Source organism: Eretmochelys imbricata, chromosome 17 (genome assembly GCF_965152235.1).
Source record: "Eretmochelys imbricata isolate rEreImb1 chromosome 17, rEreImb1.hap1, whole genome shotgun sequence".
In the NCBI taxonomy this organism is placed as follows: Eukaryota; Metazoa; Chordata; order Testudines; family Cheloniidae; genus Eretmochelys; species Eretmochelys imbricata.
In genome coordinates, this window is record NC_135588.1 from 5,725,906 (window position 1) to 5,753,631 (window position 27,726).

At 40.5% G+C, this 27,726-nt stretch overlaps 1 protein-coding gene across 3 annotated transcripts; it reads left to right on the forward strand.

Annotated features, from left to right (window-relative positions):
- Window positions 1–260: 260 nt before the first annotated feature.
- On the forward strand, window positions 261–27,446 carry INTS2 (integrator complex subunit 2). 3 transcript variants are annotated; one of them, XM_077836386.1, is made up of 25 exons: window positions 261–352; window positions 1,240–1,546; window positions 2,324–2,462; window positions 4,310–4,412; window positions 4,693–4,806; window positions 5,897–6,027; window positions 6,138–6,311; window positions 6,906–7,132; window positions 8,055–8,180; window positions 8,869–8,940; window positions 9,029–9,143; window positions 9,939–10,007; window positions 11,440–11,574; window positions 12,194–12,370; window positions 13,144–13,252; window positions 14,817–14,921; window positions 15,576–15,740; window positions 16,507–16,708; window positions 17,373–17,498; window positions 18,786–18,972; window positions 20,520–20,771; window positions 21,565–21,672; window positions 22,032–22,137; window positions 23,160–23,336; window positions 25,537–27,446. In XM_077836386.1, exons 2-25 carry the CDS (start codon window positions 1,254–1,256, stop codon window positions 25,704–25,706), a joined length of 3,582 nt encoding a protein of 1,193 aa, XP_077692512.1. In that variant the 5' UTR covers window positions 261–352; window positions 1,240–1,253; the 3' UTR covers window positions 25,707–27,446. The 3 variants fall into 3 exon arrangements, with proteins under 3 accessions (XP_077692512.1, XP_077692513.1, XP_077692514.1); XM_077836387.1 differs by having other exon boundaries at window positions 266–283; XM_077836388.1 differs by having other exon boundaries at window positions 279–352; window positions 23,273–23,336; window positions 25,537–25,675.
- Window positions 27,447–27,726: the final 280 nt, after the last annotated feature.

A 27,726-nucleotide genomic window follows, 5' to 3' on the forward strand; every position in this document is an offset into this window, starting at 1 on the left:
GCCCTTTCTGTGACCACCCTCACGCTCTCTGCTGACGTAACCACTAACGACTTTCCACGCTCAAGCCCGCGGCCGCCTGACGTCACTTCCCGAGCGCCTGCCAGTTGTCCCGCCCATTCGCTGCTTTTCCGCCCCGCCGCTGGTTTCAATATTTTCCCGCCCATAGCTCCTCCTCCTACGTCCTGACGTTCGCTAGGAGCGACTGTCACACGTACAACGTAATTGGAGCTGGTGTCTGTGATGTCATTAACAGGGGACAAGCTTCTGAATCCCCCGCCGGAAGGTAGCGGCGCGTGGGCGGGGCTGAGCCGAGCCGGTGGCGGTTTCGGGGCGAGAGGGGAACGAGTCCTAGGTTAGCTGGAGTCGGGGATTTTCTTCCCCGCACGACGGGGAAGGTCCCGGACGCCTGGGTCCTCGTTGTGGGGTGAGGCTGTTAGAGCTCCCCCCCGCCCACACGCACCGAGGGCCCGGACGCCTGGGTCCTGGTCGTGAGGGGGAAGGTTCTTCAGTCCCCCCGAGGGCCCGGACGCCGGGGTCCTGTTTCCACTCTGGAAGGAGGGCGGTTCAGAGCTGGGGTCTGGACGCCTGGGGTCTGCTTTCAGTGGAGGGCTAGGAGCGGGGCCCCGTAGTCCCTGCAGGAGGGTTCCCGGCCCTGTTGTTGTCCCGCTTTGCAGCCTTGGGCAAGTCGTGTTACTTCCCACTCCCAGGTCGCTAGCACTGCTGCCCCTTGCCCTGGAGTCTGAGGTGAGGCTGCTGAGCAGCCCACTGTGGGTGCTGTAATAGAAGTGGCAGAGATGAAGGCAGTTATAATAAATCCTTGCTTTGGCTCCTCGGGGTTTTTTGGCTGTGTTGGAGGCGTGTCCCATTCTGGAGACCTGGTGCCCCGGGATCTCAGAGCTCACAAACTTGGAGAGGCTCACAAACTTAACTTCATGTGAGCTCTTAGTGACACTTGAAAATAGCACCTGGGAGCCCTGATTAATAGACTTCCCTCGCCTCCCAGAGCTGCAGATAGAAGGCAGACGTCCTGTCGCAGCCTCCCTCTTCCAAGCCATAGACCCACCCTCAGAGACATGAACAGAACCCAGTAATCCTGATTCCTAGTCGTTTGCTTTAATTGTTAGACCACATTTACCTGCCCAGAGCTATCAAAAGCTGTGATGCACCCTATACAAATGAAGCATTTATTTTATTTTATTTTATTTTTTTCTGATAATTGTATCTTTGTTTTGTCTTTAGGACTGGTGGTAAAAATGGCAGAGTGTTCTGGCCTTCAGTTTGTCAGCCCCTATGCATTTGAAGCAATGCAGAAGGTGGATGTTGTGCGCTTGGCAGCACTAAGTGACCCAGAGCTAAGGCTTTTGTTGCCTTGCCTGGTGCGAATGGCTCTTTGTGCCCCAGCTGATCAGAGCCAAAGCTGGGCTCAGGATAAAAAACTTATCCTTCGACTCCTTTCGGGAGTGGAAGCTGTCAACTCAATTGTTGCCTTGTTGTCTGTGGATTTTCATGCCTTGGAGCAGGATGCGAACAAAGAGCAGCAGCTTAGGTAGCTAAAAGTATATATTTTTAAATAATGATTGTTTAGAATCGTGTATGTGTGAATATTTAATCTGAATGTTGCTATTATCTTCCAGAATATAATAGCTATAGCTATTCATGTTAGCTTGTCTTGATGCTCAAGTGGCACTGTGCTAAAACGCTATTTCACATCCCATGCGAGTTTCTTATACCTTGGGCTTAATAGATCAGCATGCAGCGAAGGTGGTGGGATTTATTGCTTTTCTCAGTAACTTAATGTTCTCTCCCCACCTCCAAAGCTGGACAAGGGGACACTGATGCCCTCCAAAGGAAGTCCTATCCAATCGCCTTTAACCAGAAGGACTAAGTTTTGGAATTCAGGGCTTCTGAGGGTGTGTGGGAAATAGGGGCATCCTGAAGCTGGATGGCACCCCTTGGAACCATGAAGATGCACTTGTTAGCTTTGGCTGTGGTCTGTGTATTGAGCGGGGATAGAGGCACCTGTGTTTTGACAGTGCGTTTGAGCATTTGTCATGTGCATTATTTCCCTATCGAATGAGATTTGAAAATGTCAGAAACTCATAACTCTTCTATTGTCCTGAGAAGACTATCAAGGAAGTTTCATAGAATCAGCAAAACAAGCGTAGTTTGTGTTTTATTTCTTGCTTTAATATTTAAAGTGCTCGAAAGTATGGTGATGAGCATGATATAAGAACCTATATAGAACAGAATAACCAAAAACGCTATTGGTTTCTATGCCTTATTTTTTTTAAACAGCTGTTTTTGCCTTTTAATTATTTGTTAGACACAAACTTGGAGGAGGCGGTGGAGAAAGCATCTTGGTGTCACAACTTCAGCATGGTCTGACCTTGGAGTTTGAGCACAGTGATTCCCCTCGTCGGCTTCGTCTTGTGCTTAGTGAATTATTGGCAATTATGAATAAGGTGAATGTCTTTTTTTTTTTTTTTTTTTAAATTCCTTAGTGATTGTAAATTTGGTATTGGTGCAGATGAAGAAGCTGATAGATGGCAGTGTTGAGAACCTGGCAAAAATCAGTCTAATGTTGTGCATGTTGCATTTGGCCTTGCCAGTGCATCTGAATACTGACCTCCAATCCCTTAGCTACCCCAATCCCAGGTCACTATCAAGCAGAAATGGTCAATCATGCTAAATTGTCTAGACTAGCTCTGTTGGTAATTTAAACCCCATGTGAATCCAGCTTTCTAGAACTGAAAGGCCAGGGATAAGATTTTTCTAAAGTACCTAAATCCCATTTTTATAAGTGACTTAGACACTTAAAAGCCTTTGGGCTTTTGCTGTTAAGTGCCTAAGTCACATTTGAAAATGGGAATTAGGCTTGTAAGTGCTGTAGGCACTCCTGAAAATTTTACTCCCAGCCTATTGTGCAAATGTTGCCTGACCACTCCCACCCTCTGTATTGGACTTTATTTTACTTTTCCACCTGGGAATTTATCAGATTTATACAACTATCAGTGGACAGTGCTATTAAGTTTGAAAAAGTACTTTCAATTTTAATATATAGCAGGCATTATTGCTATTTCTATAACTCTACTTCAACTAGTACAGTAATTATTCTCCTATAAATTCTTCCTTCTCCCTATAAAAGTGCACACATTTGTTACAGTGTTACAGCATGATTGATCCAAAATTCCGCAGATGGTTGTGCTGTAACTGATGATTAAGGCTAAGATTATGTCACGCAGGTTGCGGCAGTTACGGAATCCGTGACTTCCAGCAACCTCCCTGACATTGGGGGCCCCGCAGCAGCCCAACCTCCGGGAGCAGCCTGGGGACCCTCCAGCCATTGCCCAGCAATGGCGGGTGACGGGAACCCCCGCAACTGACAGGCCATCGCCACTGGTGGTGACCACTGAGCTGCTCAGACACTGCGAGGAGCCAGGGCCCCCTGCAGCTCCCAGCCACTGTTGCCGGTGACAGAGGGACCCCGGAGCTGCTCAGTGGCCGTGGGACCCCTCCGAGCACCTGGGCAATGGGAGTCCTTGCAGCTTCCAGCTCCTGTAGGGTGTGGGGAAGGATGCTGGACCCTCCTCCATTCCCATTTTGTCATGTATGTTTTTAGTAAAAGTCAGGGACTGGTCACGGCTTCTGTGATTTTTTGTTTATTGCCCGTGACCAGTCCCTGCCTTCTACTAAAAATATCCCTGACAAAATCATAGTCTTATTGATGAAGTTATAAGCAGATTAATTACCTTGTAGCCTTTTATGGTACCAGACCACATTGAAATATTTTATACTTGAAGTTGTATGTATACCTACAGTATATGTATTAAGAACACTTAATCGAAAGCATAGTGAGTTAATAGAAAACCAAAACTCTTTTTGGGATAAATATTTTGTATCCTTACACAGAGTTTCAGGCATTTGAGGTTCTTTAATATCCTATGTGTCATTTTGATTTAATGATGAGCTGTTGTTTTTAATCACAGCCATGGTTTTTAGATGAAAGAGCTGCTCCCAAAAGATGAACCACCTAAGAGGGTTGGTTCCTTTTGTTATGTGAAATTCAGAGGCTGCTTTTGTTTACCATAATTGCAGTTGCATGCTCAAATATTATGAGCAACTCTGTGGTTCCTGAGAAATTTTGTTAAAGCAGAACTGATTACTGGCAAAATATTCAGTTTATTATTGACCATTCTTAACATACGCAATCTATTGAGTTCAAATCCATGTGAATTTGATGGAAACCAGTGGCTATGCTATTTAGTCACCTTATTAAGCTTGTACCATGATGAACAACTTCTTTCTGTAGGTTTTGGAGTCAAATGGTGAGTTTTTCTTCAAGTCATCTGAACTCTTTGAGAGTCCTGTCTATTTGGAGGAAGCAGCAGATGTTCTCTGTATTTTACAAGCAGGTGCGCTATTCTGTATTTCTGAAGCTTTGAGTAATGCTATTTTAAAATTTGTCAATGTTTCACTCTAACACTAAACTGGTTCTAATTTCATAGATGGTTTTAGACTTAAAAGTCCACCCTTATTTCTGGAGTCATCTTAACTGATGTAAAACTAATGGCCAGCTCTTCTGAAGGAGAAGTGGCCCATTCGTTAATCCTAAAAGCCCAATGCTAACTGGAGATTGACCCTTAGAACCCTGTGAGTGAGTGCAATGGCTTCTAAAACCCTGTTTCCATTCAGAATTGCCTTCGCTGTTACCCATAGTGGATGTGGCTGAAGCTCTGCTACATGTTAAAAATGGAGCCTGGTTCCTGTGTCTCTTAGTGGCCAATGTTCCTGATAGCTTTAATGAAGGTAGGCTGTAATTTATGGTGTTCACCTTTTTTTTCTGGGAGTTTATAACAACTTGAGCATTAAAAATTCATTCCAAGTAGTATTCATTCTGGTAGCCCGGAGACACTTGTGTGGAGAAATTTAATTTGGATACATCTGTGTCTGTCTTAGGGGCATTCCTGTCCTGCTGCGTTCCCTCACTTAATGCTCACGCTCTCCTGTGATATGGCCACTGCTTTTCTCCAAGGAGGCCTAATTGGGACTCACTGCTCTGCCTGTCACAGTATTCCTAAAATGCAGCATCTTATCTTTAGGTCACCAGTTTGAATCTGACCCAAGTCAATAGTGACCACAAAATAACACCACAGTTGGGTAGTAGACTACATCAGTCCAGTTCCTAGTATATGAGCATCCCCATTACAAAGCCCTCATCACAGTTCATGCTGATTAGAGGCTAAGAAATGATTGGTCATTGGTGATGAGCTTCCCTTTTGCCTCTGCGAGTTTTCCTTCCAGGTCAGCCTGAGGCATACTGAGGTGGGAGTAGGGGAGAAACTTACACTGCTGTTGTCCATGCTGTATCACTTGCATTGTTGGAGACTCCAGGACTGCCAGATACAGTAGAACCCCATTTATCTCTGGCTCTCTGCATTTACTGAACAACCAGGACTCCAGGACCAGAAGTGGGCCATCTCTCCTGTGGCTGCTAGATGGTGCTGCAGCATCACTTTTTCCCATTCTCCGGTTTATTCGGAGTTTTGATGATCTGATCTGGCCCCAGTCCCGATTAAACCAGATAAACAGGGTTCTACTGCACATCACTTGACTTCAGTTTGAGAGGGGAAGATACAGGTATGATTTGCTGAGGTCAGTTGGATCATGCCTAAATTTGTGGTGATACGGTAAGCTCTTTGGGGCAAGGACTGTCTGTCTTTCTGTTCTTTGTTTGTATGGTACCCTGCACACTGGGGTCCTGGCCCATGATTTGGGATGCTAGGTGCTACTATAATACATATAGTAAATAATGATGAGCAAAATAGCTCCTCAGAGTTCTGTCTGAGTGACTGTACAGTGCAAAATATGGCTTTTCAGAACTCCCCGTAATGTTTAGTTTGTAGAGGTTTGATTAAGAATGGTGAACGTCAAGATGAGGAAAGCCTTGGAGGCCGTCGAAGGACAGAGGCGCTTCGTCACCTGTGTAAAATGAACCCTTCCCAGGCCCTGAGGATCCGAGGCATGGTGGTAAGCCTGCAATCGGTTCATTATGAAATGGCACATAAGTCCTAATTTTCTAATGTTCCATTAAGGATCACTTGTAAAATGGAGACTGGCTTTCTTTGGCTGTGTGCTAGGTGGAAGAGTGCCACCTACCAGGCCTTGGGGTGGCTTTGACACTGGATCACACAAAGAATGAATCTTCGGATGATGGAGTGAGTGACCTGGTATGTTTTGTGAGTGGATTACTACTTGGAACGAATGCGAAAGTTCGGACATGGTTTGGGACTTTTATTCGAAATGGACAACAGGTAAGAATCTGAGAATTCCTGGAGAACTGGTAAAAATAAAGTTCAACGGTTTGGGTTTTGTGTGTGTTTTGTTCCCAGTGATCCTGCTTTTACACCTCACTGCAAGGCCAGATTTATGGGAAACCTTCCTCTGAAAATAACTGCACGCCACTCCTCGGGTCTGCCAGTTCTAGAATAGGGTCACTGAAGAGCGCCATCTGGTGGTCCCTCTCTGATGTCTCAGTGATTTTACAATAGTCTCATAGACATGTGGACTGAGGGACCATAGATCTAATAAGGTTTTAGATCGTAGATGATTTTAGAGCATAGTTCCATTATTGTCAGTCTCGCTACAGTTTATTTCATACCCAGCAGTAGAAAGTCCTGCATTGGCTTGTTGCAATTATTTAATGTCTGTACCTCACTGAAATAGAGCATCATAATGCAGTTTTGCTGTGGCCGCAGCCCACTCAATTAAATGATTGTTGTTAACGTGGCTGCATGGACTTTCACTAGAATTGTCAACTACTAGGAATGTACCTTGTAGTAAAATGGCCAGATTGATATGTTTTTCCTAGAATTACTGTTGCTTGCTTCTTTCACCTTTTCCCACAGCGAAAAAAGGAGAATGTCAGTTCTGTGCTCTGGCAAATGAGAAGGCAGCTGCTTCTGGAATTAATGGGGATCCTTCCCACTGTTCGCAGCACACACATTGTAGAAGAAGCAGATGCCGACATGGAACCAAATGTATCTGTGTATTCTGGATTGAAAGAAGAGCATGTTGTGAAAGCCAGCGCCTTGTTACGTCTCTATTGTGCTTTGATGGGGATCGCTGGTCTGAAGTAATCAATATTTTCTTGCTATTGGTATTCTTACTAGCTGTTTGTCCATCTGAAAATAAATAAGACCTTTCAACTATTGGGAATCTCAGCCAGTTCCAATCTGGGCTTTTCTTCTCTGCCATAATGTCCTTGGTCCATACCTAGTGGGACTTGCTTTACTTAGGACTGAGAATACACTCTGCTTGCTCTGTCTCCTCACCTATTTTGGAGTTGAAATTCCCAGCTTGTTGAAAGGTTCCTTATCTTTGTTTCGGACAGAACAAATATATAGTTTAAAATCCACAGAAACAGCTGTGTAATTCCCTTTCCTGCTACATTCTTGGCAAGAAAGCTTTCTGTCCTCGACTGGTGGGGTGAATGCATTTGTGAGAAGTCTCATTGTCTAAAGTGAATTTCATATGAGAAATCTCTTGGTTCCTTTTCTGTAATATTTGTTCCTATAGAATCATTTTTAAAATATAGAGATCTGTCTTTGGAGCAGTATGTAAGGCAGAAAACTGCTGAAAATCCTGGTTATATTGGATCATGTCACAATACACTGCTTTTTTTACTTTAAATTAATTTTTTTATATTGGTTTGTTTCTATTGCTTGACTAATGATAACACAGTATCTTGTTACATTGTGGCTTCTAGTTGTATGAGTATACATGATGATAATTGAGAGTACATAAGATATCTATCTGGTTATTCAGGACTTCTAAAGCAGATATTTTTATAATGAAATCTTTAAAACAGTGATTTTGGAATTCTTAAATCCAAAGAGAACTTCCAAGTAATTTCTATAACCATATATTGATATACTTACTTGTAATTCTAAGGTAAATAGTCTATAACCAGTGTAGGCAGGTTGGAAATACGTTCAGCCGTAAGATAAATTGACTTTTTTTTGTGGGGGAAAACGTCCTTCACTTCTTTTGTTTAGACCAACTGATGAGGAAGCTGAACAGTTACTTCAGCTAATGACGAGTCGTCCTCCTGCGACTCCAGCTGGTGTTCGCTTTGTATCGCTCTCGTTCTGCATGCTCCTGGCTTTCTCCACCCTTGTCAGGTACTTAGAACAATAGAGACAGAGCCTTCTATAGATATTAGTGGAACATGGCCAGGGCAGCGGTAACCCAGACAGAAGCATGTGGGCTCTCCACGTGTTCTTCCTCTTTTAATTCTCTATGGACATGGAGCCTCTTCAGAAAGAGGTTATATCACTGGTGGGGTTAATAAATTGATGATGCTCCACCTCTGACTAGTGCAAAGTGCTTTGGGAAGTGGAGTACAGGCATTAGGCTGCTTTGCCTTGTGGTATTGCAGGGTGCTATAGTTAAGCTCCTGGACTAGGCCTTCTGTATTCCTTTTTCACTGACTGCGTTTGGTGAGTATCTTACGCCACCACTCAAAGGGTTGACAAAAATACTTATTTAATGGAAGTGGCCTCCTAATAAAGGTGGAGCAAGAATTCTTTTATTTGGGGGTCCCTTGGTATGCTCTCAAAACAGGAAATTACCTAATAAGGGTGAACTTTTATACAGATTTTGCTGTAGGTGCTATCAGATTTAAAAGTGCTCATGTTGATTAGCCTGTTTGACTCTGATGAACAAGTGAGGAAAAGTCTCTCTCAGTGTAAGGGCACTTGTGCTCTGATTGTATGTTCTTGACTATTAACTCCTTGGGTCTGCTGATTATTAGTAAAATTATGTGCGGCTCCAAAAATGAAACCGCTGTTGTGGAACTTCTTTGTTTAGTACCCCAGAACAGGAGCAGCTGATGGTAATGTGGCTGAGCTGGATGATAAAAGAAGAAGCCTACTTTGAAAGGTGAGAGCTTAATTTTCAAAATAACCTAATAAGCCAAGGTTTTATGTGTCCCCTTTGGAAACTCACTCGTTCATCTCTGTTCCAACAGCATTTCTGGGGTGTCTGCTTCCTTTGGAGAGATGCTCTTACTGGTTGCCATGTATTTCCACAGCAATCAGCTTAGTGCAATCATTGATTTGGTCTGTTCTACTTTGGGAATGAAGGTAACTTCTAAATGCATTCCTCCGAATGAATTTTTTCTCTTATAAATACACCATCAATAAGTGAGTTTTATTCCAGTGTTATCTGACTTTTATACCTAAAGACAACTGAAAATCTGTGTTTCTACTTTGTTCTGTACAATTGTATCTTTAAATAAAGAATCTTAGCATAAATAGATTTCCTTAGCATAAAAGCAAAATGTATATCGAGAAGTAGAATTGAAACATGAATGCCTGTTAACATAATAGCCTTCTGTATGCTAAAAGGTGTGTAAGATATCAAACTAAGTATTTTCAAAAGGAATTGCCCTATTGAAATGAACTTTGTGTTCTCAATGTACACAGTGTTCTTCTAACAGACTCCATTTTTTGCAAGTTGTAATGCAAAGTCCTTTGTAAAAAGAACTGTAAATCTTTCATTTAAAAAAACGTAGAAAAGTCACATATCATGTAAACTTCTTAAGCAGTATCTGAAAATTGGCCTGTTTTACTTATCAGCTGAGTCTTGGATTCAGTTTTTTCCCCTGTGGGAGCTTCTGACTTCACTACATTTAAAAACAGCAGTGAGTTCTCAGAGTGGGAAAGAGATACAGAATCTTGCTCGTGACACTGGAATGTAAAATAGACTGAATTGCAAATGTATAATTTTAATGTGTGAAGTATGGCCTTAACAAAGGCAGTGCAGATTCCTATCCAGGCTTAAATAGGTTAAACACTAAAAGCTATTTATAACGTTTTACACGTTTGAACAAGCCAGATCTTCAAGCCCAAGGGCAAACACCTCATTATTTGTTTCAGATTGTTATTAAGCCCAGTTCACTGAGCAGAATGAAGACCATCTTTACGCAGGAGATTTTCACTGAACAGGTAATCTTTGGGGTTTATTTGAGCTCGTAATTAGTCTCTTGCTCCACCTTTTCATGTTCTCTATATGTATGTGTGTATGTATATATATCTTACTATATGTTCCATTCTGTGCATCCAATGAAGTGGGCTGTAACCCATGAAATCTTATGCTCAAATTTTGTTAGTCTCTAAGGTGCCACAAGTACTCCTGTTCTTTTTGCAGAGTTATTGTAGCAGATCTAATGGAGAAGGAAGATCTTTTAGGACTTATTTCTGCCGTCCTTACCCATGTTGAATAGTATCTTGTCATTAGTCCCACTGATTTCAGTGTGGCCCTGCTCCCCATGAGTGGGACTGGCAGAACTGGATCTTTCATTTTTTGCTTATTTTTGTGGAGATGGTGATTTAAAAAAAGAAAATAAAAAAACCTAAAATCTATGGTCATCCATGTCAGCATAAAAGCACAACAGGTGGAAAAAAGGACTGTAAGCATATCTTTCTTCAAAGCGCAAACCATTTTTAAAGGAGGCCCCTGGTTGGAACATCGTAGGCAGAGCTGATGGCACCATTAATAATGTGGTCCAACTTTTCTCATTTTAAGACCTTGTGTTCAGATGATTATAACTTTGCCAAACTTTGGACTAAAATTTTATATCCTGGCTTTCTGCCTCAGATGGCTTTTTTTAAACTTTAAGCCAAAAGAGTTAAGACATTTGGAGGTGCTAGAGCATTTCATGCTTTGGAGCTTGGGGTCAGAGGGAGAAAATGGCTCGAGTATATGCCCACTTGAGCACACTCCCTTCAGTGCCTGGAATGGAACCTAAGATTCCTGAATCTCACCATTCCTCCCCCATAAACACATCTTTGAAACCCACTGGCCAAGTCTCGATTCACTGCTAGTGCTAATCCATAAAGAGGATGACAATCTACTATTGCTATCAATTACTCCATTTGCTCAAGTGGCAGAGGTCTGTGCGGTAGGTTCCAGCCTTGCTGATGAATCATGTGGGTGCCAGTATTACTCCAAGTGATGGAATTTTGTGTTTGTTTTTTTAATAGTTTGCTCTTTTTAAAAACCTAGGAAATTATACATACACACAGGGCATTTAAAGAACATTAAGGCTGCAAAATCAAGCCTTCAAGTTTTAAGAAATGTCAGAATTAAAATGGTCTGTGAAACTTTAATTTGGGTCCCTTGAGCATATGCATTATGATACTGCCATTAATTGCATGATCATATTGCGTACGCACAGAGTGGCCAAATTAGAGTTTCACGGGTAATTTTAATTCTGGCATTTCCTGACTGTTGAGCTCTTGATTTTGTAATCTTTTAACAGAGTTCTTTGTTTGTAATGTTTATATAAACTGGTTTTATGCAAGTACTGTAGAAAATAATTTGATAATGGAAAAGGAATGAAAATATTTTTCTTGAATACTATAATTTTTCCCATAGGTTGTCACAGCCCATGCAGTTCGTGTGCCTGTAACAGGAAATCTGAGTGCCAACATCACTGGGTTTTTGCCCATTCACTGTATCTACCAGCTTCTAAGGAGTCGGTCATTCACCAAACACAAAGTGTCCATAAAGGTATGAGAATTGTTCCATTCACATTCCAGAACACTGCATGATGATCAGGCTTAGGTTCCATTAATAGTTCCTGCGGCTAACCAGAATCTACAGGGATACAGATTTCTACTGTTTTTATGTAATATCGATTAATGAAAATTTACAGTATAAATGAAATCTTTGTTGAGCTGGTGAGTGACCGCTATCTGGTAACTGGGGACTAGTACTGGGTAGAGTACATTGGGTTAGCGTGCAAGGCTTTAAGCTCTGTAAACCAGTGTGCACAACCTAATTAAGTCACACATGGTTTATCCCAGGTTCCATCTGTACACTTGTTAAAATCCTAATCAGGAAGAAGGAAGAGTAAGAATGTTCCTGAGTAGGACCAAGAGGTATTACTAGAGCTGTGCAGCATGAGGAAACTCTCCCAGTGCTTGAGATATGACATCTAGCTCAGTCCAGAGCTGATGCTTTTCCTTTATTTTCCAAAGTGTTAATTTTGAAAGTGTGTGAATTTAACTGTCTGGTGGATCTAAATTAATTCATTTGATTAAAATAGAGTTGTACTTGCACCTAAAAGTAGGAACAGTGTTTTCATTGTCACCTGCTGCTGCTATTAAGTGTAACGTGTTTGTTCCAGGATTGGATTTATAGACAGCTGTGTGAAACCACCACACCACTCCATCCTCAGTTACTTCCTCTTATTGATGTCTACATTAACTCTATTCTTACTCCCGCATCTAAATCCAACCCAGAGGCCACAAATCAGCCAGTCACAGAACAGGAGATCTTGAATGTTTTTCAAGGACTCACTGGGGTAAATATTTTTATTTTTATTTTTTTTTTTACTTCTCACATGTCTGTCCTCAGAAGTGTCAATTCAGAAATGTCTTCAATATGCTATACGGAACCTTGCTAGAAAATCTGACCACTGCCTTGTTATGTTTCCCTGCTTTTACTCTGCATGTCCTAAACTGCCCCTTTCTGGCCAAAGATGGTCAGATGAGGTTCCCTTCAGATCCTATCATTGCCACTCTTTGCCCTGCTCCCTGGAAAATGCTGAACTTGCTGCCTTTGCAGCACCACCAACCCTTGCCTTTGCTAAATATGTGGGTTTTAAATGATGACTTCTTTCCAGCAGCAAATTGAAGTGGCAAATGAGGCTGGCTTTCACAGTAAAATTCTTGCATTGTCTTGTATGCTCCCAGGTTAAAGATCATATTTTAATTCGAAGGCCCTATATTATATTTCTGGGAAGCAGTTGTTTACATGTGGAGTGAGAATGGGAGGCTGAAACTTTCATAAGGGGCTTGTTCCAGGCTTCCTAAGGCAAATCAGCACTTGCTTCTAGCTGTAGAAATGCCCAAGATATCAAAACACTTTTAATGGTCTGAAGTTTTCTAAATTACTTCTTTAAAAACAAAAATACCCCAAACTCTAAACTTGGGCCAAATTTAGCTTGACAATGTCACTTTGACTTCAGCTTGGCGGCCTTGCTTTCCCCCACAATGTTCTCTGCTGAGTCCAAACTTTTCCTTTTAAGAATAAGAGCTATATAGCAACATGACCTCTGTATGGTTTTCTGTGCAGGGAGAAAATGCTCGTGTTAATCAGCGTTACAGTATCACAGCCCAGCTGCTTGTCCTCTATTATGTCCTGTCTTATGAAGAGGCCCTCCTGGCTAACACAAAGACATTAGGTACGTGGGTGTGTGTTGTGCACATCATTGTGATTGAAAGTCAAATGGAAACTGAAGAGATCTTGTATGAACAAATGTCAGAATCTGACAACAAGAAGAACTGACACTTCCTAAAACAAGTGACATCAATTTCAGTTGCTGTAGTAATGAGCACAGCAGTAAGAACCTTCTAATGTTCTTATTCACTCTGTGAGAGCTAGCACTGACTCTTGTATCTATCGCAATATTATGTAGCTGATCAGAAGACTCGAGGTCAGGAGTAGGAGCCAGCATATCTTCTGTTATGAACCTGTGGTTCTGTTGTCTGTGTTCTACGTCAGCCATTTCAGATCACGCCCGGGTGAAACTTGGCAGAAAAGTTACCTCAAATTTTTCTATAATAAACTGCTTTCTAAGTGATGAAAATACCAAAACGTTTTTGGTAGTGTTGGATGCTCTTTTCACATGGCAATGAATTATATTATTGGCACTTTATTTTCTGGCTTTGTGGGTATTTTTTTTTAAAAATGTGGACATGGCTGAGTAACTCTTTCTATGAAATACTTTAAACCGGCACTTAACGAGTGTTCTACAATTCATGAACTCACATTTGATTTGGGTGGAAACCTGCTGGTAAGCATGGTGTGCATTTCCAGCCACCGTTTTACCTTGCAGATCTTCCAGCATTCATCAATATGTATGTCAACTGAATGTGTGCTATGCTACTTAGTATTATGTGAGGGTAAAATGTCATATTAAAATTCATCAAGTTTCTTCCCATGCTGATAGCTTGCATGCTGCTGTAGAATATGGTGTGTGCTGGCAGAATACATTCTGCATAGTACTGTACCGTCTTACCATGTTGTTCTTTGAATAAAGAACATTCAGACTTGGGGTGTGGTCTCATAAGATAAGGTTGGACCTGGTTAAAACTAGTGAGGCAGAAATCCAGTGATGATCCATGAACTGAAGGGAGAGGTGGTAGGTGAAACTCTTTGCAGAGCCGAGGTCCTTTGGTCATTAAGGATCACCTGATACTTTTCACAAGACTAGGAGTGTTACCTTAAGTGTCCTGGTCAAAATTAATCTTGAATAATTCTAGTCTGGTTTTTGAAATTCTCATTGCAACCTCAGTTGACAAAACTTATAGTTTACTAGCAGTAATTGTTGTGTAATATTCCTGGCACAAAATGGCTGTCTCAAAAGTGATTGTGTTTAATTGGTGGGTCGAATGAACTCTATATGTACAAATTGTACAGCACTTTGGGGTCATTCAGGATGTGGGGCTGGGGGAGAAGTGCTATGAAAATGCAAGGAACTGGTGAGTTTATTACTATCTTTTTTTTTAAAAAAAGAGAGCTTGGTGTAGGGTCCTGATTTCATGTTTAAGAGCAGGAAAATATAGTTGGATCAAATGTCCGTTCTGACTTCATCAGAGGGTGATTCTGTTGTCCTTATGATCTGCAGTATGAGCAAGTAGATTGGCAGCCCGAGCTCTCAATTCGCTTGTACCTTCTAGTCTAACGCATAAGATTTTAATAGTGGTAGGAATTCTTAATTAGTATGTAAATGTCTTTCCTTATAGCTGCCATGCAAAAAAAGCCCAAGTCTTACTCTTCAGCACTGATGGATCAGATTCCAATCAAGTACCTTATCCGGCAGGCACAAGGACTGCAGCAGGAACTGGGAGGTATATCTGAGCGTCTTAACATACGAGAACAGAAACTGAGCACGATCTGTTTTCTGATGTCCTGTATTTGTTGAGCGGAACTATAAGAAAGTAGCTTTCTCCTGGTTTGTGGTGGTGTCTTTTTATTGATATTTTTATAACTTGCAGTTCTCCTACCTTTTGGGTCCTCAAATTTATGCGGTCTTTCTGCTTTTACCTGTCTTAAAATCTGTCAACAGCTTAGAGTGAGCTTAGATCCATCTTTAGAGAAAGCTACCATATAACAATAACTGTAATGTACACCTGTCTGAAACTTGTGGAACAAACTTCCATTTCTTACGGTGGATCCTGACATATGTCAAATGTTCTGTAAAAGTGACTGAGAGTTTTCAGTTTACTGTCTCCCTTCGTCTACCTGAAGCAGAGTGTGACATTTTGGAAAGGTAGAAGATATCATCATCATTTCCTTTGTATTGTAGATATTTGAGCTCTAATCTGAGGCTGTAAATACACAAGCTTATTTAATACTGATGAGGTGAACTACGTGCACTTTAGGACATTCCCAGAACTCATTCAATGAAACTTCGCTATTGAGGTGATAGGGACACAATTTATTCAGCCAAAAATATATTGGGATTTAGACTGGAGAGACTGAGCTCTTTTTAACTCTTGAAGGCTTGCATTCTGCGTTGCTGCGCCTCCTTGCTACTAACTACCCACACTTGTGTATTGTGGACGATTGGATCTGTGAGGAGCAAATTACGGGTACAGATGCCTTGCTGCGACGTATGCTTCTTACCAACACCGCCAAAAACCATTCTTCCAAACAACTCCAAGAAGGTAAATAATAACTTCAACTGTGAACTAGGCAGTTCCTGTTTTCTTTCCTAATAGTTGAGTTGTCTGGCCTACATAAACATTGAAAATAACATGCATGTGATAAGCAATGTAGCTTTTCCTCCTTCCCTCCCTTCATTTTGTGTTTGTAGGTGCATAATTGAGGATTATAATAGCTAGGTAGGAAAAACACCCACTAGATTCTCAAGTGTACCACTACAAATACTGTTACTAGACTGGAAAATATTTGTTTTGCTTCTCTGCAGTGTAACTTACGATGGACATAGTGAAGATGGCTTCCCCAATATAGTTTTATGCTGTACAGTTCAGATCTATTATGTGCAGCATAAAAGTTATTTGGAATCGCTACCTATGATATAAAAATTATTTGAAATCACAGCCTAGATCATATCAGTTGGTCTTCATAGAGTTTGCTGAACTCTAGAAACACTAGCTCCTTATGTTGCAGTGAAACTTTCACTCTTTTTTGCCTCTCCTCAAAGAAAAGCCATGGCATTTCTTTAGGATGGGTTCTAATTCTATTCATTACACGAACTGCATTTGTGATTTGCACCAGCCAACTGGTTGGAAGCTATTTGCTCTTTCTGACCACTCCATCAGGTTGCACTTTGGTGGTGGTGTTGGGAACTGTACAGCAGCAAGCTTGTTAGCACTGAGGTTTATAAATGGTTCATTTTAAACAAGGATTCGTAAAATGGCAGAAGGCTAGTTTGATGATCAGATTTCCCACTGCTTTTTTTTCCTGTAGCATTTTCCATGCTCCCAGGAAATCACACCCAGGTGATGCAGATTCTAGAACACTTAACACTACTATCTTCTGGTGAGCTGATCCCCTATGCAGAGGTATTGACATCAAATATGAACCAGCTGCTGAATACTGGAGTCCCACGGAGAATTCTTCAGACAGTCAATAAGCTTTGGATGGTCCTTAACACTGTGATGCCTAGAAGGTAGATTCAGCTTACTGTTCAGTTTAACATAGGTAAAGTGGTAGAATGCCATCTCCTATTTCCTCAACTTTGACACGCTACTGCTCTGAATGGTGGTAGGCTGTGGACTTGATCCCAGAACTTAGGTTGGCACCTCATGAGGTCAGGTCCTTTGTATAATGACATTGCTGGAGCTAAACTTGTACCTGTTCTCCAAAGAAAAAGTACCTCTTACCATTATAAAAGACTTCATAGATAAGTAAAAAGGAACAAAAGTCACATTAAAAAAAAAAAAAGGAACGTACAACTGTCTTCACATACACTTTAAGAATGGGATTATGGCATGCATCCATTTATGGTGGCTGGCTGAACATAAAATTTAGGACCCAGGTGCTTACAAATGTATTTGACAGCTTGCTTTTTAGAACAGGTAGATTCTCTGTATTGCACTGAAAATACACCTTGGATGGATGACTTTCCAGAAAAATGCATATTGTAAGAAAATGTCTTGTTTAATCCTTGAAGTAATATTTAATAATCAGTGTAGTAAACTGAGGATTTTAACTGTAGGCTGAGAACGTGTAATTAGCTGGCACTCATTTATTTCAGCTGTTGTCTGTTAATCCATGTGATCCTGTTTTATTTAAGCAGTAGCTTTTAGATTTAAAAAAAAATGTCCTTGTAGGTTGTGGGTGATGACTGTTAACGCGTTGCAGCCTTCTGTAAAGATAGTCCGACAGCAAAAGTACACTCAGAATGATCTGATGATTGACCCTCTCATTGTACTAAGATGTGATCAGAGAGTTCACAGGTAAGTGAACTCCAGCTAACTTTTCATAATACTCAGGTGTTCTGAGACCCCACCTATCATGCTGACCAATAGACTCATTGTTTCCTTGTACTCTCCTATCTGTCAGCATCTGCCTGTTGTCTCTTACCTTATACTTAGAGACTGTAAGCACTTTGGGGCAGGGACTTTGATCTCTTTGTATAGCATCTAACAGAACAGGGTCCTGGTGCATGACTGGGTCACTGGGCACTATGGTAATACAAATAATTATTATTCTTTGAGTTTACTTAAAGTATTACCATGTAATGGTATTTCATGGATGACTTCTGTAAAATGTTCTAATATTCAAAATCCTCTCAAGCTTGAATTTGTTCTTTACCTTTCTTTTTTCTTTGTCACCCCCATCCTCCCATTTCACTTATTTATAACTATTATTTACTTACCTTTGTTTCGTCTTCATGTTCTCTAGTTTCTATGGGTTCTCCCCCCCCACCCCCCCCGCCCCCTTCAGCTTTAGTTCTTCCCCTAGTAATTGATCCATTATTCCCCTGGAGTAAGTAGTTTCCAGTTGACTCCAGGCTCTTTTCAATATCCCTCTGCAGGCATTGAAGCTTGTGTTGACATCATGTTTTAATCTCCTCCATTGAGTGAGATATTAAAATCCCGTCCTCTGTCTACCTGGATATCCATGTGCGATTTAAAGATCCCACATTTCTAAAAATGGAAGGGAGAATAGTGGCCTATGTTAATTTACAGTCAAATTTGGATTTAACGCCCAAGCACTTGGAGAAGAATTGAGAGCTGGATGTCAGCTACGTTTGCCTATACAGATAAGGCATTACCACCATCAAACTTTGGGCTGCAACATACATGAATGGTGTTTTTCAGCTCCCTTTCATTCCTAGGCTGCAATAGGTCAGTTTCTTTTGCAATTTACGCATATTGTAGTTTGTGTGCGTGGAAGGCAGAGTCGAATGGAGGCCCTTTAGAGGTGAATTTTGGCTGACAACATGCTGCTCTTTATCATGTGGAAGAGCTGTAGTATTACCAGTCTGCAACCAAGGGTACATCTTCACTGTGCAAGGGGAAAAAAAGAAGTGTTCTTACCTCGGGTTAGCTAACTTGGGTTACAGTAGCCGTGAAGACATGGCAACTTGACGTTTAACTTGGGTAGCAGCTTGAGTTAAAGCCTATATGGGTCTTGTCAATCAGAGGAGTTTTCACACTTTCCTTACTCAGCTTTATCCAGCATGTGTGCATGCTCTACCCATTCTAGCCAGTAACTGCCTTTTGTTTGTCATCTGTTAGGTGTCCGCCTCTGATGGATATTACTCTGCACATGCTGAATGGATATCTCCTAGCTTCAAAAGCCTACCTTAGTTCCCATCTAAAGGAAACGGCTGAGCAGGACATCAGGCCATCCCAAAATATGATGGGCCCAGAGGCCCCAGAAGTTACCAGAGAGGAACTGAAAAATGCATTGCTTGCTGCCCAGGTAATAGTGATGAAATGGATGGTAATGAAGATACAAAGCTAATGATGATAGCTCCAAAATACGTAAGCACTATAGACAAATATAAACAGTAGGGAAAGCAGAGAGACTGTTTATACTGACCTCTCCTATCATAAGTAGAAAACTGACACTCTGTTCAACTTCCAGATTGTATCTAATAGCCTGAACTCTTTTCTCTCATCTATTTTTCTAGCCTAGAGCATCATGCTGATGGCTGACCATTACAACACCATCTTTCTCTGTCAGTAGAATAGAAAAGAGTTCTGCTTTTGTTCCCCTTTTTGTTTTCTCCCTCCCATTGTCCAGAGGAGTATTTTTATACCCTCACAACATTGGAATTATAGAGCATGAGCAAATGTGACAGCCCCCTGAAGGTCTTTTCAATGGTGTTAGCTGCTTCTGTTAAGTAACTTTACGAAGTGCAAGGCTAGGGAATGGTTGATTTGGTTACCTTAATGTCTCAGAGCTCTTGTTGCGAGTACTTTTTATTTTACACACAAGCTTCTCTCTTTCTTTCTCTCTCAACAAAGTGTAATTAGCCACTTGTAACTTGCCTCCAGCTGGGAGAGTGATCGAGCAGTCAGTTTCGCAGCCACTATAGTTTGGATCAGCCAGGAAGAGGTTTTCATACTTGGGTGGTTAGCTTATTGTCCTCTGGATGCAGTGTACTGCATGGCCATTTGTGTAGCCTTCTCTGATCTAGAACCAGCTTAGGGGAGGATTGGTTTCCCTCTTTATAGAGTGATGCTGTAAGTATAGATCTCTTGGATTAATATTTTACACTAGCTAGGATAGTTTAGATCAGGATATTTGTATACTTTGCATACAGGGCACATGTATTTGCATGTATAGTCTGTGTACAACTTTTAATATTAAAACTCCTTAGTCTTTATGTGTGGATTATAGAACAATATTTGATTTCTAGAGAATTATTCTTAGTCCATTGAAGCTTTAGTGATTTTTTTTTTAAAGTTTTTGGCTCTTGTTGCTTAAGTTTTTAGTCTCAATTTAAAATAACGTTTTTAATAACTCATTACCCTTTATTCCAGCATTAAACAAGCAAATCCACAGCTTCTGTACGGGATCAACTGTAGCTATTTTTCAAGCCTTAGTTTCTTACGTTGCCAGTAACTGACACAGTCACACAGCATATAGTTATGTAAAGTTACATTGAGTACGTCCTATACTGACATTAGGATTTTAGGTAACAGTAAAATAGTCCCTGGTAGCTGCATAGTGTCTGCCAGTTTCAGTGAACAAAAGCTGAACATTATAGCAACGAGAGAGAGAACTGGAATACATAATTTATCTAAAACACATGCATTTGGTGGATAATAGCCTTGGTGTGGTTATGTTGTTTGACTATATCTGATGAATGGGCAGAGCATGTAACAAGCAAATGTTTCATTCCTGAATCCGCTTTTTCCACGGACGCAGTGTGTTTGTATATAAGTTGCTCCATGAGTACACGTATATATTCGTGCTTCGTTTTGTTTTACTAACTTTTGTGCTGCTTGACTCCTTTCCAGGACAGTGCTGCTGTGCAGATCCTTTTAGAGATTTGCTTACCTACAGAAGAGGAGAAAGCTCAGGGCAGCAACTCTCACAGCCTGCTAAAGAATATTCATAGTACTGCTGCCATTGGACCCCAGAGTAAGGGCCTAGAAGAGGAAGAAGATAGCCTTTTGTGTAATCTTCGAGAAGTGCAATGTCTCATCTGCTGCCTACTGCATCAAATGTACATTGCAGATCCCAACATCGTTAAACTAGTTCACTTCCAGGTCAGTTTTTTGTGGGCTACATCTTCTTTTCACATTTTTGTAATGGCTCTTCAGGAAGTGATAGTTGGCTAGGGCAATGCAGAATGAATCTAAAACCTGTGCACTCATGTAATGTTGGAAAGAGAACAAGGGCAGAGCTTTTCTTAGTATAGTAGTTGTTTTACACCCAGCTTCCAGTGCTTATTCAGGTATCTGGCCGCATGCATGCAGGCACTCAAAAAGCAGTGGTCAAGAGGGAAACAGCTAGGTACAACTTTTTCTCCCCACCACTCATGTGTTCATATGTATCCCTGTACCACTACAGATAGTATTGGAGTAGGCATTTTGGGGTGGGGAATGGGGCTAATCCATATTATGTGCTCAGCCTGTAACCAACCCACTTGTTCCACAATTTGTGCCAATTACTTTTTCCTTAGCAGGAACTGTTTGCACTCAGGGCCACGTTCTGTGTATTGGCTCACATTAATGCTGCTTTTTAAGCCTGTTAATGTGTCTGTGCTAAAAGCATGAATTTGGCTGAGCGTGTGGGAACAGAAGGAGAAGGATTGCCTCTGCAGAAGTTGCTGGTGGTACTTGTAAAAATCTGGAAAGCCAAGCAAATTAATTGTCTTGATGCAAACACGACTTGGATGACACTTTATCTTGGTCTGTGTTAAGGCGCTGAGTAAATGTTATGAGTAAAATGTTTAAAACAATGTAAACAAAGGGCTTAAAAAAAAAACTTAATGCAGTTAAGCTTCTAGTATGACTTTATGAAATTGAATAAAGTTTTTTTTTCTTCTTGTTCAAATAGGGTTATCCATGTGAACTTTTGTCACTGACAGTGGCAGGTATTCCTTCCATGCATATCTGTCTGGATTTCATACCAGAGCTCATTGCTCAACCTGAACTTGAAAAACAGGTATTGTATGGCCATATAGCTTGAGAGGCATTGGAAGTATTTAACCTTGGAGAAACCTTTCTCTGGGCTGCAAAGTACTGCAAGGGAATGCTGAAAAACATTTCCCGTTGATGTTAAATTCACGAACATGGTTTTCCTTAATATTAGCTTGGTAAAACATTTTTATAAACATTGTAACTTCATTTGTCTGTGCCTCAGTTTCCCCATTTGTAAAATGGGGACAAATTACCGTGCAGAAGGTAGAGGCCAAATTAATTGTTTTATAAAGATCTTTGGATTGGAAGTGTGATAGAAGTGCAAAGCAAATCTATATTAAAAAACTTTTTTTTACATGTTTCTCTCCCTCTTTACCCCCACAGATATTTGCCATCCAGCTGCTTTCATATCTGTGTATCCAGTATGCATTACCTAAATCGCTCAGTGTGGCTCGCTTAGCTATCAATGTCATGGGAACACTGTTAACAGGTAAACAGCCAGATAACATCAAAACGCTAGAATACTTTTGCGGAGAAGTGGTTGTAATTTTACTCTAAGGCAGGGGTTCTCAAACTTCATTGCACCCCGACCCACTTCTGACAACAAAAATTACTACAGGACCCCATGCAAGGGGCTTGTAACCTGAACCCTGCCACCCAGGGCTGAAGCCCTCACACTTGGGCTTTGGCCCCAGCAAGTCTTAGGCAGCCCTGGCAACCCCATTAAAATGGGGTCGCAACCCACTTTGGGGTCCCGACTCAGTTTGAGAACTGCTGCTCTAAGAGGAAATATACATTCCGCTACACTCTTTCGATATCCCAATCTGTCTTTTAATGAAAAAAACAAGATTAAAAAAGTTCTGTATATTCATACAAATTTTTCATCTCTATATTAGTATAATTTTTAGACAGTTGTGCTGGGCACAGTGAAGAAACTTGCAAACCAACAGTTAAACTGTTCTCTCATCCCTTATGAGTTCCTAATGAGTTGTTAGAATTAAGTAACGTTTAAGAGACTAGCATGTAGGAAATTTGGATTCCATCCTAATTAGAAAGCAGGAAAGAAACTTATTGTCTAATTTTATCTTATTTATCTTGCTGATGTCACAGAAGAATCCTAGTAATTGGTATTTTATGCCTTTTAAATGCACGAGGAAGTAGCATGGAATAATGTTGCATGTTTGCTAAGGTTTTTTTGGCTTTATAAGAAATGCACATAACATGTTTAATCATAACATGAAATGGCATTTTAGGACATGGGTTACAATCATAAATGATTTTGGGGGGGAGGGATAGCTCAGTGGTTTGAGCATTGGCCTGCTAAACCCAGGGTTGTGAGTTCAATCCCTGAGGGGGCCATTTAGGGATCTGGGGCAAAAATTGGGGATTGGTCCTGCTTTGAGCAGGGGGTTGGACTAGATGACCTCCTGAGGTCCCTTCCAACCCTGATATTCTATGATTCTATGTAATGACAGCTCTTGATTCTTTTAAACATTTCCCCTTCCTTACCAGTTTTAACCCAGACAAAGCGCTATGCTTTCTTCATGCCGACTCTGCCTTGTTTGGTCTCCTTCTGCCAAGCCTTTCCTCCGCTGTATGATGATATTATGTCTCTGCTGATACAGATAGGACAAGTTTGTGCATCTGATGTTGCTACACAGACAAGAGACTTTGATCCAATTATTACACGTAAGTAATGACTCTGCACATTCCAAAACTAATGGTATAATTCAAGACATATAATTCAATGGTATAATTCAACAACTGTATCTCTTAACATCTTGAAAGGTTACAGTGGGTTTTTGAGGTCACTGTGAAAGTGACCCTCCTCTCCCCCCTCCCCCTGGTTTTTATAAATGCAGATAGGGCCATAAGAGGATGTGATATATGGTATTTGCAATAGCAGACTTGGAATGAAAGGGATAAGCAGAGGCTTTTGGCTTCTAATATATTTTATGGACCTCTTGCACTGATTATTTCCTTAAGAATGAATGAAATTGGACGTTCTGCTTCTAGGGTACAAATGAGCTGTAACAGGGTAGAGTATCTCACTTTGAAACATGGCTAAGAAATAAAGTCCACGGTGTTATCCCTGTTCTACGCAGTAAAATTCCGGAGTTGTGTAAGGTTTGTTATGCAACTCCCTTTAATTTAATGAGGTGCAGTTAAACCCTTATGCAGTGATTTGAAAATGTGCCTCATAAAGTTTATTCTTATTCAGTTTTCCAGTGGGCTGTTTAGAAACAGGAAGGAGATGATTATTATCCCAGAAAGAAGGGACCTTTCAGCTAATAAGTATATCTTGCAGAAGAAAACAGGAAACTGACATCAAGAGAGCCCTTCTTGCAAACTGGGCCCTTTCCTTCTTGCCCTTAAATTATTAGATTTTATAAACTTTGTTTCACTTGATAGAATTTTGTGTCTCAAGCTGTTTTCTCTAGTAGGTATGGGCATTCTTATATTAATGCACCCCTGAAGAAAACTCGATTTCACCTGAAAGACCAATTACCTCCTTGTTTCCTTTTACCATTGCATCTGTAATTTACTTTTTGTTGTTGAGAGTCTCGCTCTATCCAGGTGCATTTTGTTGTATTTATAGAAGCTCATTGGGCTTAGAATAAGAATCTTCATATTCCTGGCTGGAATTGGTTCCCCTTTGCTCTTGATGTTCACTGACAGAATCCATGACTGATACAGATTTATTACTTAAATTGTCATGAATTTCAGGGTCTGGAAAGTCCTGGCTTCTTTTTTTCTCCTACATGCACCCGAGCGACAGCAAAAGTTCACTCCATGCATTTTGTGGTTGTTAATGATTGGCCTTGAAGCTTTTAAAGATCTCCCATGGACACTTTAGATTGCTTTGTTTTCTTAATATAGTTGTAGCTCTAATATACTCTCTGACTTTTTCCATCGCAACAGTGTTTCCTGGGGCAGGGTGTTAGAGTGGAAATGAGTTGAAATCAAGCTGACCCACACATTAGGTACACATATATAGTAGGTTTCAGAGTAGCAGCCCTATTAGTCTGTATTCGCAAAAAGAAAAGGAGTACTTGTGGCACCTTAGAGACTAACAAGTACTCCTTTTCTTTTTACATATATAGTAGTTTTACTATATATCTCTAGCAAATATGAATATCTTTCTGGAAATTAAGTGAGAATATCATGCTGTGCAGGAGAGGAGTTGTTGGTTAGGGTTGTAACTGAGTGTCCTATTGGATACGTGGAATAACATTTACAATAGCCTGGGGAAGGGGAATGATGGACACTGTAGAAGGGATATTCTGGTTCTGTGTAGTGACTAGCTTGTAACTCATAGTGAAAAGGTGTGTAAAGTTCAAGTATAAGTGCCTGTACTTCACATTCTAAAATGGCAAAAAAAAAAAAAAAAAAGATATGCCTGTAATGGAATGTCATTGGTGGGTGATGTCTGCTGCATCTATAAGGGGAGAAGAAGTGTCTAATGGCTGGCACAGGAGAGCTAGGTTCTATTCCCAGTTGTACTGCTGACTTATGTCGTCTTGGGCAAGTCACTCAAGATTTGCGCTTCCTCCCCTTTCTAAAGCAAACGGAATACCCATTTCACAGGGTGCTGTGAGGCTTTGTGCCCCTTACCCTAGGAATTATTAAAACCATTGTCTTTCTGTCAGAAAAGAACCAACCAAAAATAAAAACAGGTGGACCTAAGTGAAACCAAACAGAAATGTTCCCTCAGTATCTTCAGAAAGGTTGATGGGATTAAACCAGTGCATACCTGGGCTCTAATCTGCTACCACCCCAGGGACAATGTTTCCAGTTTACCATCTGAAAACGTGCACACTTGTCTGTGTACATAGGAGAAGAAGCAGTTTTTGTTGAACTATGTTTTTTTCTATCTAATTTTGCATAGGTCTCCAGCAACTAAAGGAGAAACCAAATGAACAATCAGGACTTTGTAAAGATTCATTTTATAAGAATGGACTAAAGAATATAGGAAGCATGGACCCTGACGTTCAGTTATGCCAGTGTATTGAAAGGACCATCATTGAAATAATTAACATGAGTGTTAGTGGAGTTTAGGAAAAACAGAAATGAAGTTGTACTACAGCAAGTACGATGTACAGTTTCTAATTTTGGTAATAACTGCCAAAGTGGAATTAGGAATTGGATTGGAACCAGTAGTATCGTTCACTTGTTGGATTCTACACAAAGTGGACAGGATCAGTCCACAAAAGAGGAGAATTCTTAAGGAGATCTGCATTACTTTCCTTTGAAAACCTTTCTGCCTCGAGTGATGTTCCTAAATGAAGACCCTTCTGGTGGAGTTAGGTTGTGAATTCCTGCAATGTTTTCACATAACACCCTTTTAAAAAGCAGCCTGTGAAGTAAGCCTAATGTTTGTCTTAGCATGTTGAGCCTTCCCATCTTGCAGAGACATGTTGGGTAAGAGAAGAACATGCAGGGAAAATTGGGATTGAAAAGCATTAATCCAAACACACAATTGCAACAGTGTCTTGCAAAGCAAGATGCAATACACTCCTTTAAAGAACAGCATGGAGAAGACTGGAAAAACCACTGTAAATTGCTTCTGCAGTTTCACAAAGTCTTAGACAAAGACTAAAAATCATTCTACTCACTTTTCATACCACTGCACAAGGTTTGAGTTGATGAGATCAGCAACTTAAAATATTAAGGCATTCATTTGCAAATGAGTCGACTTTTAAAAAATTGGACAAACAAGTTTGGGATGACTTTAAAAAAGTCTTGAAATTGGTTAAAAAGTTTCAACAAATGTTAATACTGCAAAAGCACATTCTTTTTAACGAACTTTATTTTTATAAGGCTGCTCAATTATCTTTAGTATGTTTTTTTAAATATTGCTTAGTGTAACAAACATGAGAGGAGCCTAAAGCACTAACTGCAAAAGACCTTTTGATTTATCATCTGGAAAGGATTTAAGAATCAGTGTTCTTGAGGCCAAAGTGATTAATGCTAAATTGTTTTGTGATGAATGGCAGATTTTAGCCATAGCAAAGTGGTTCTAAGAAGAGTAGTATGTCATGAGCGGTGTGCAGTTTGGTGAATTAAAAGGAACAATCCTTCGGTACTTCACGAACCCAGAACTTCTGAAAGTAGTGAGTAGTTACTGCATGCAAGAAAACTGCAGGATGAGGCCTTTGTTCTCTCTTGCATTGTGCCTGGTACACCCTTCAGCAATCTTCTGCAGCCAGGCACAAGCTCTTTTGGTGTAGCAGGATGACAGTCTCTACTAAAGCCATAAATATACGAAAGTAAATGGCTTTGTTGTGTGAGGTGAGTGTAGTACTTCTAGCAGGCATTTTGCTATTAAAGTTGCCATTCTAAGAGGATCTTCTACTGTATTAAAATGACAGCATCCATGGTCTTTCAAAAAGAAAAAAAGTAAAATATTGTTTTGATTAAATCTGTTTTTAATCCCATGAAGAAATGACTCGATTCTCTTAAAAACTGTGGCCTTCACTTTTGTGTAGCTTGTCCTTCAAAGGTATCAGACAGCGTGCAGAAAAGCTAATACTGAAATTGCAAAACTAAATGTACAATACGCATTCCAGTATTACCTCTGTATTGATTGGTCAAAGCCTGCAATAACCATGTATTAATACACTTTTAGTAGAAAGAGGGTATGCTTTTTGCCATATGTATTGATGTAAAGTATGTAAATAAGTTAAATTTTATTTGTTTTTCTCAAGATTGTAATATTTTATATTCTGTAGTGACATTTTAACGGAAACCTAATGTACATACATTTTTTGGATGGATTCATAAACTGTTTCAAACGGACTTGCATGGATTGATTACTCATTTCAAATTTAAAATCCTTTCCAAATTGGATGTCAGTTTAAGTGAAGGAGCACTTTCTTCAGGCCTCAAGCGCACAAACTAAATGGCTTTAAAAATCACTGAGTTTCTTACAAAGTGAGGGAGTGAGAGAACCTGGATTTGTGCAGGAAATGGCCTAACTTCATTATCATGCACACTGTGTAAAGAGTTGTCACTTTGGATGGGCTATCACCAGCAGGAGAGTGAATTTGTGTGGGGGGGTGGAGGGTGAGAAAACCTG

Coding starts and splice junctions, on each gene's coding strand:
- INTS2 (XM_077836386.1), top strand. CDS start 1,254: ATGGCAGAGTGTTCTGGCCTTCAGTTTGTCAGCCCCTATGCATTTGAA. Junction 8,941..9,028: donor GAAGAAGCCTACTTTGAAAG/GTGAGAGCTTAA, acceptor CTGTTCCAACAG/CATTTCTGGGGTGTCTGCTT. Junction 16,709..17,372: donor AACACTGTGATGCCTAGAAG/GTAGATTCAGCT, acceptor ATGTCCTTGTAG/GTTGTGGGTGATGACTGTTA.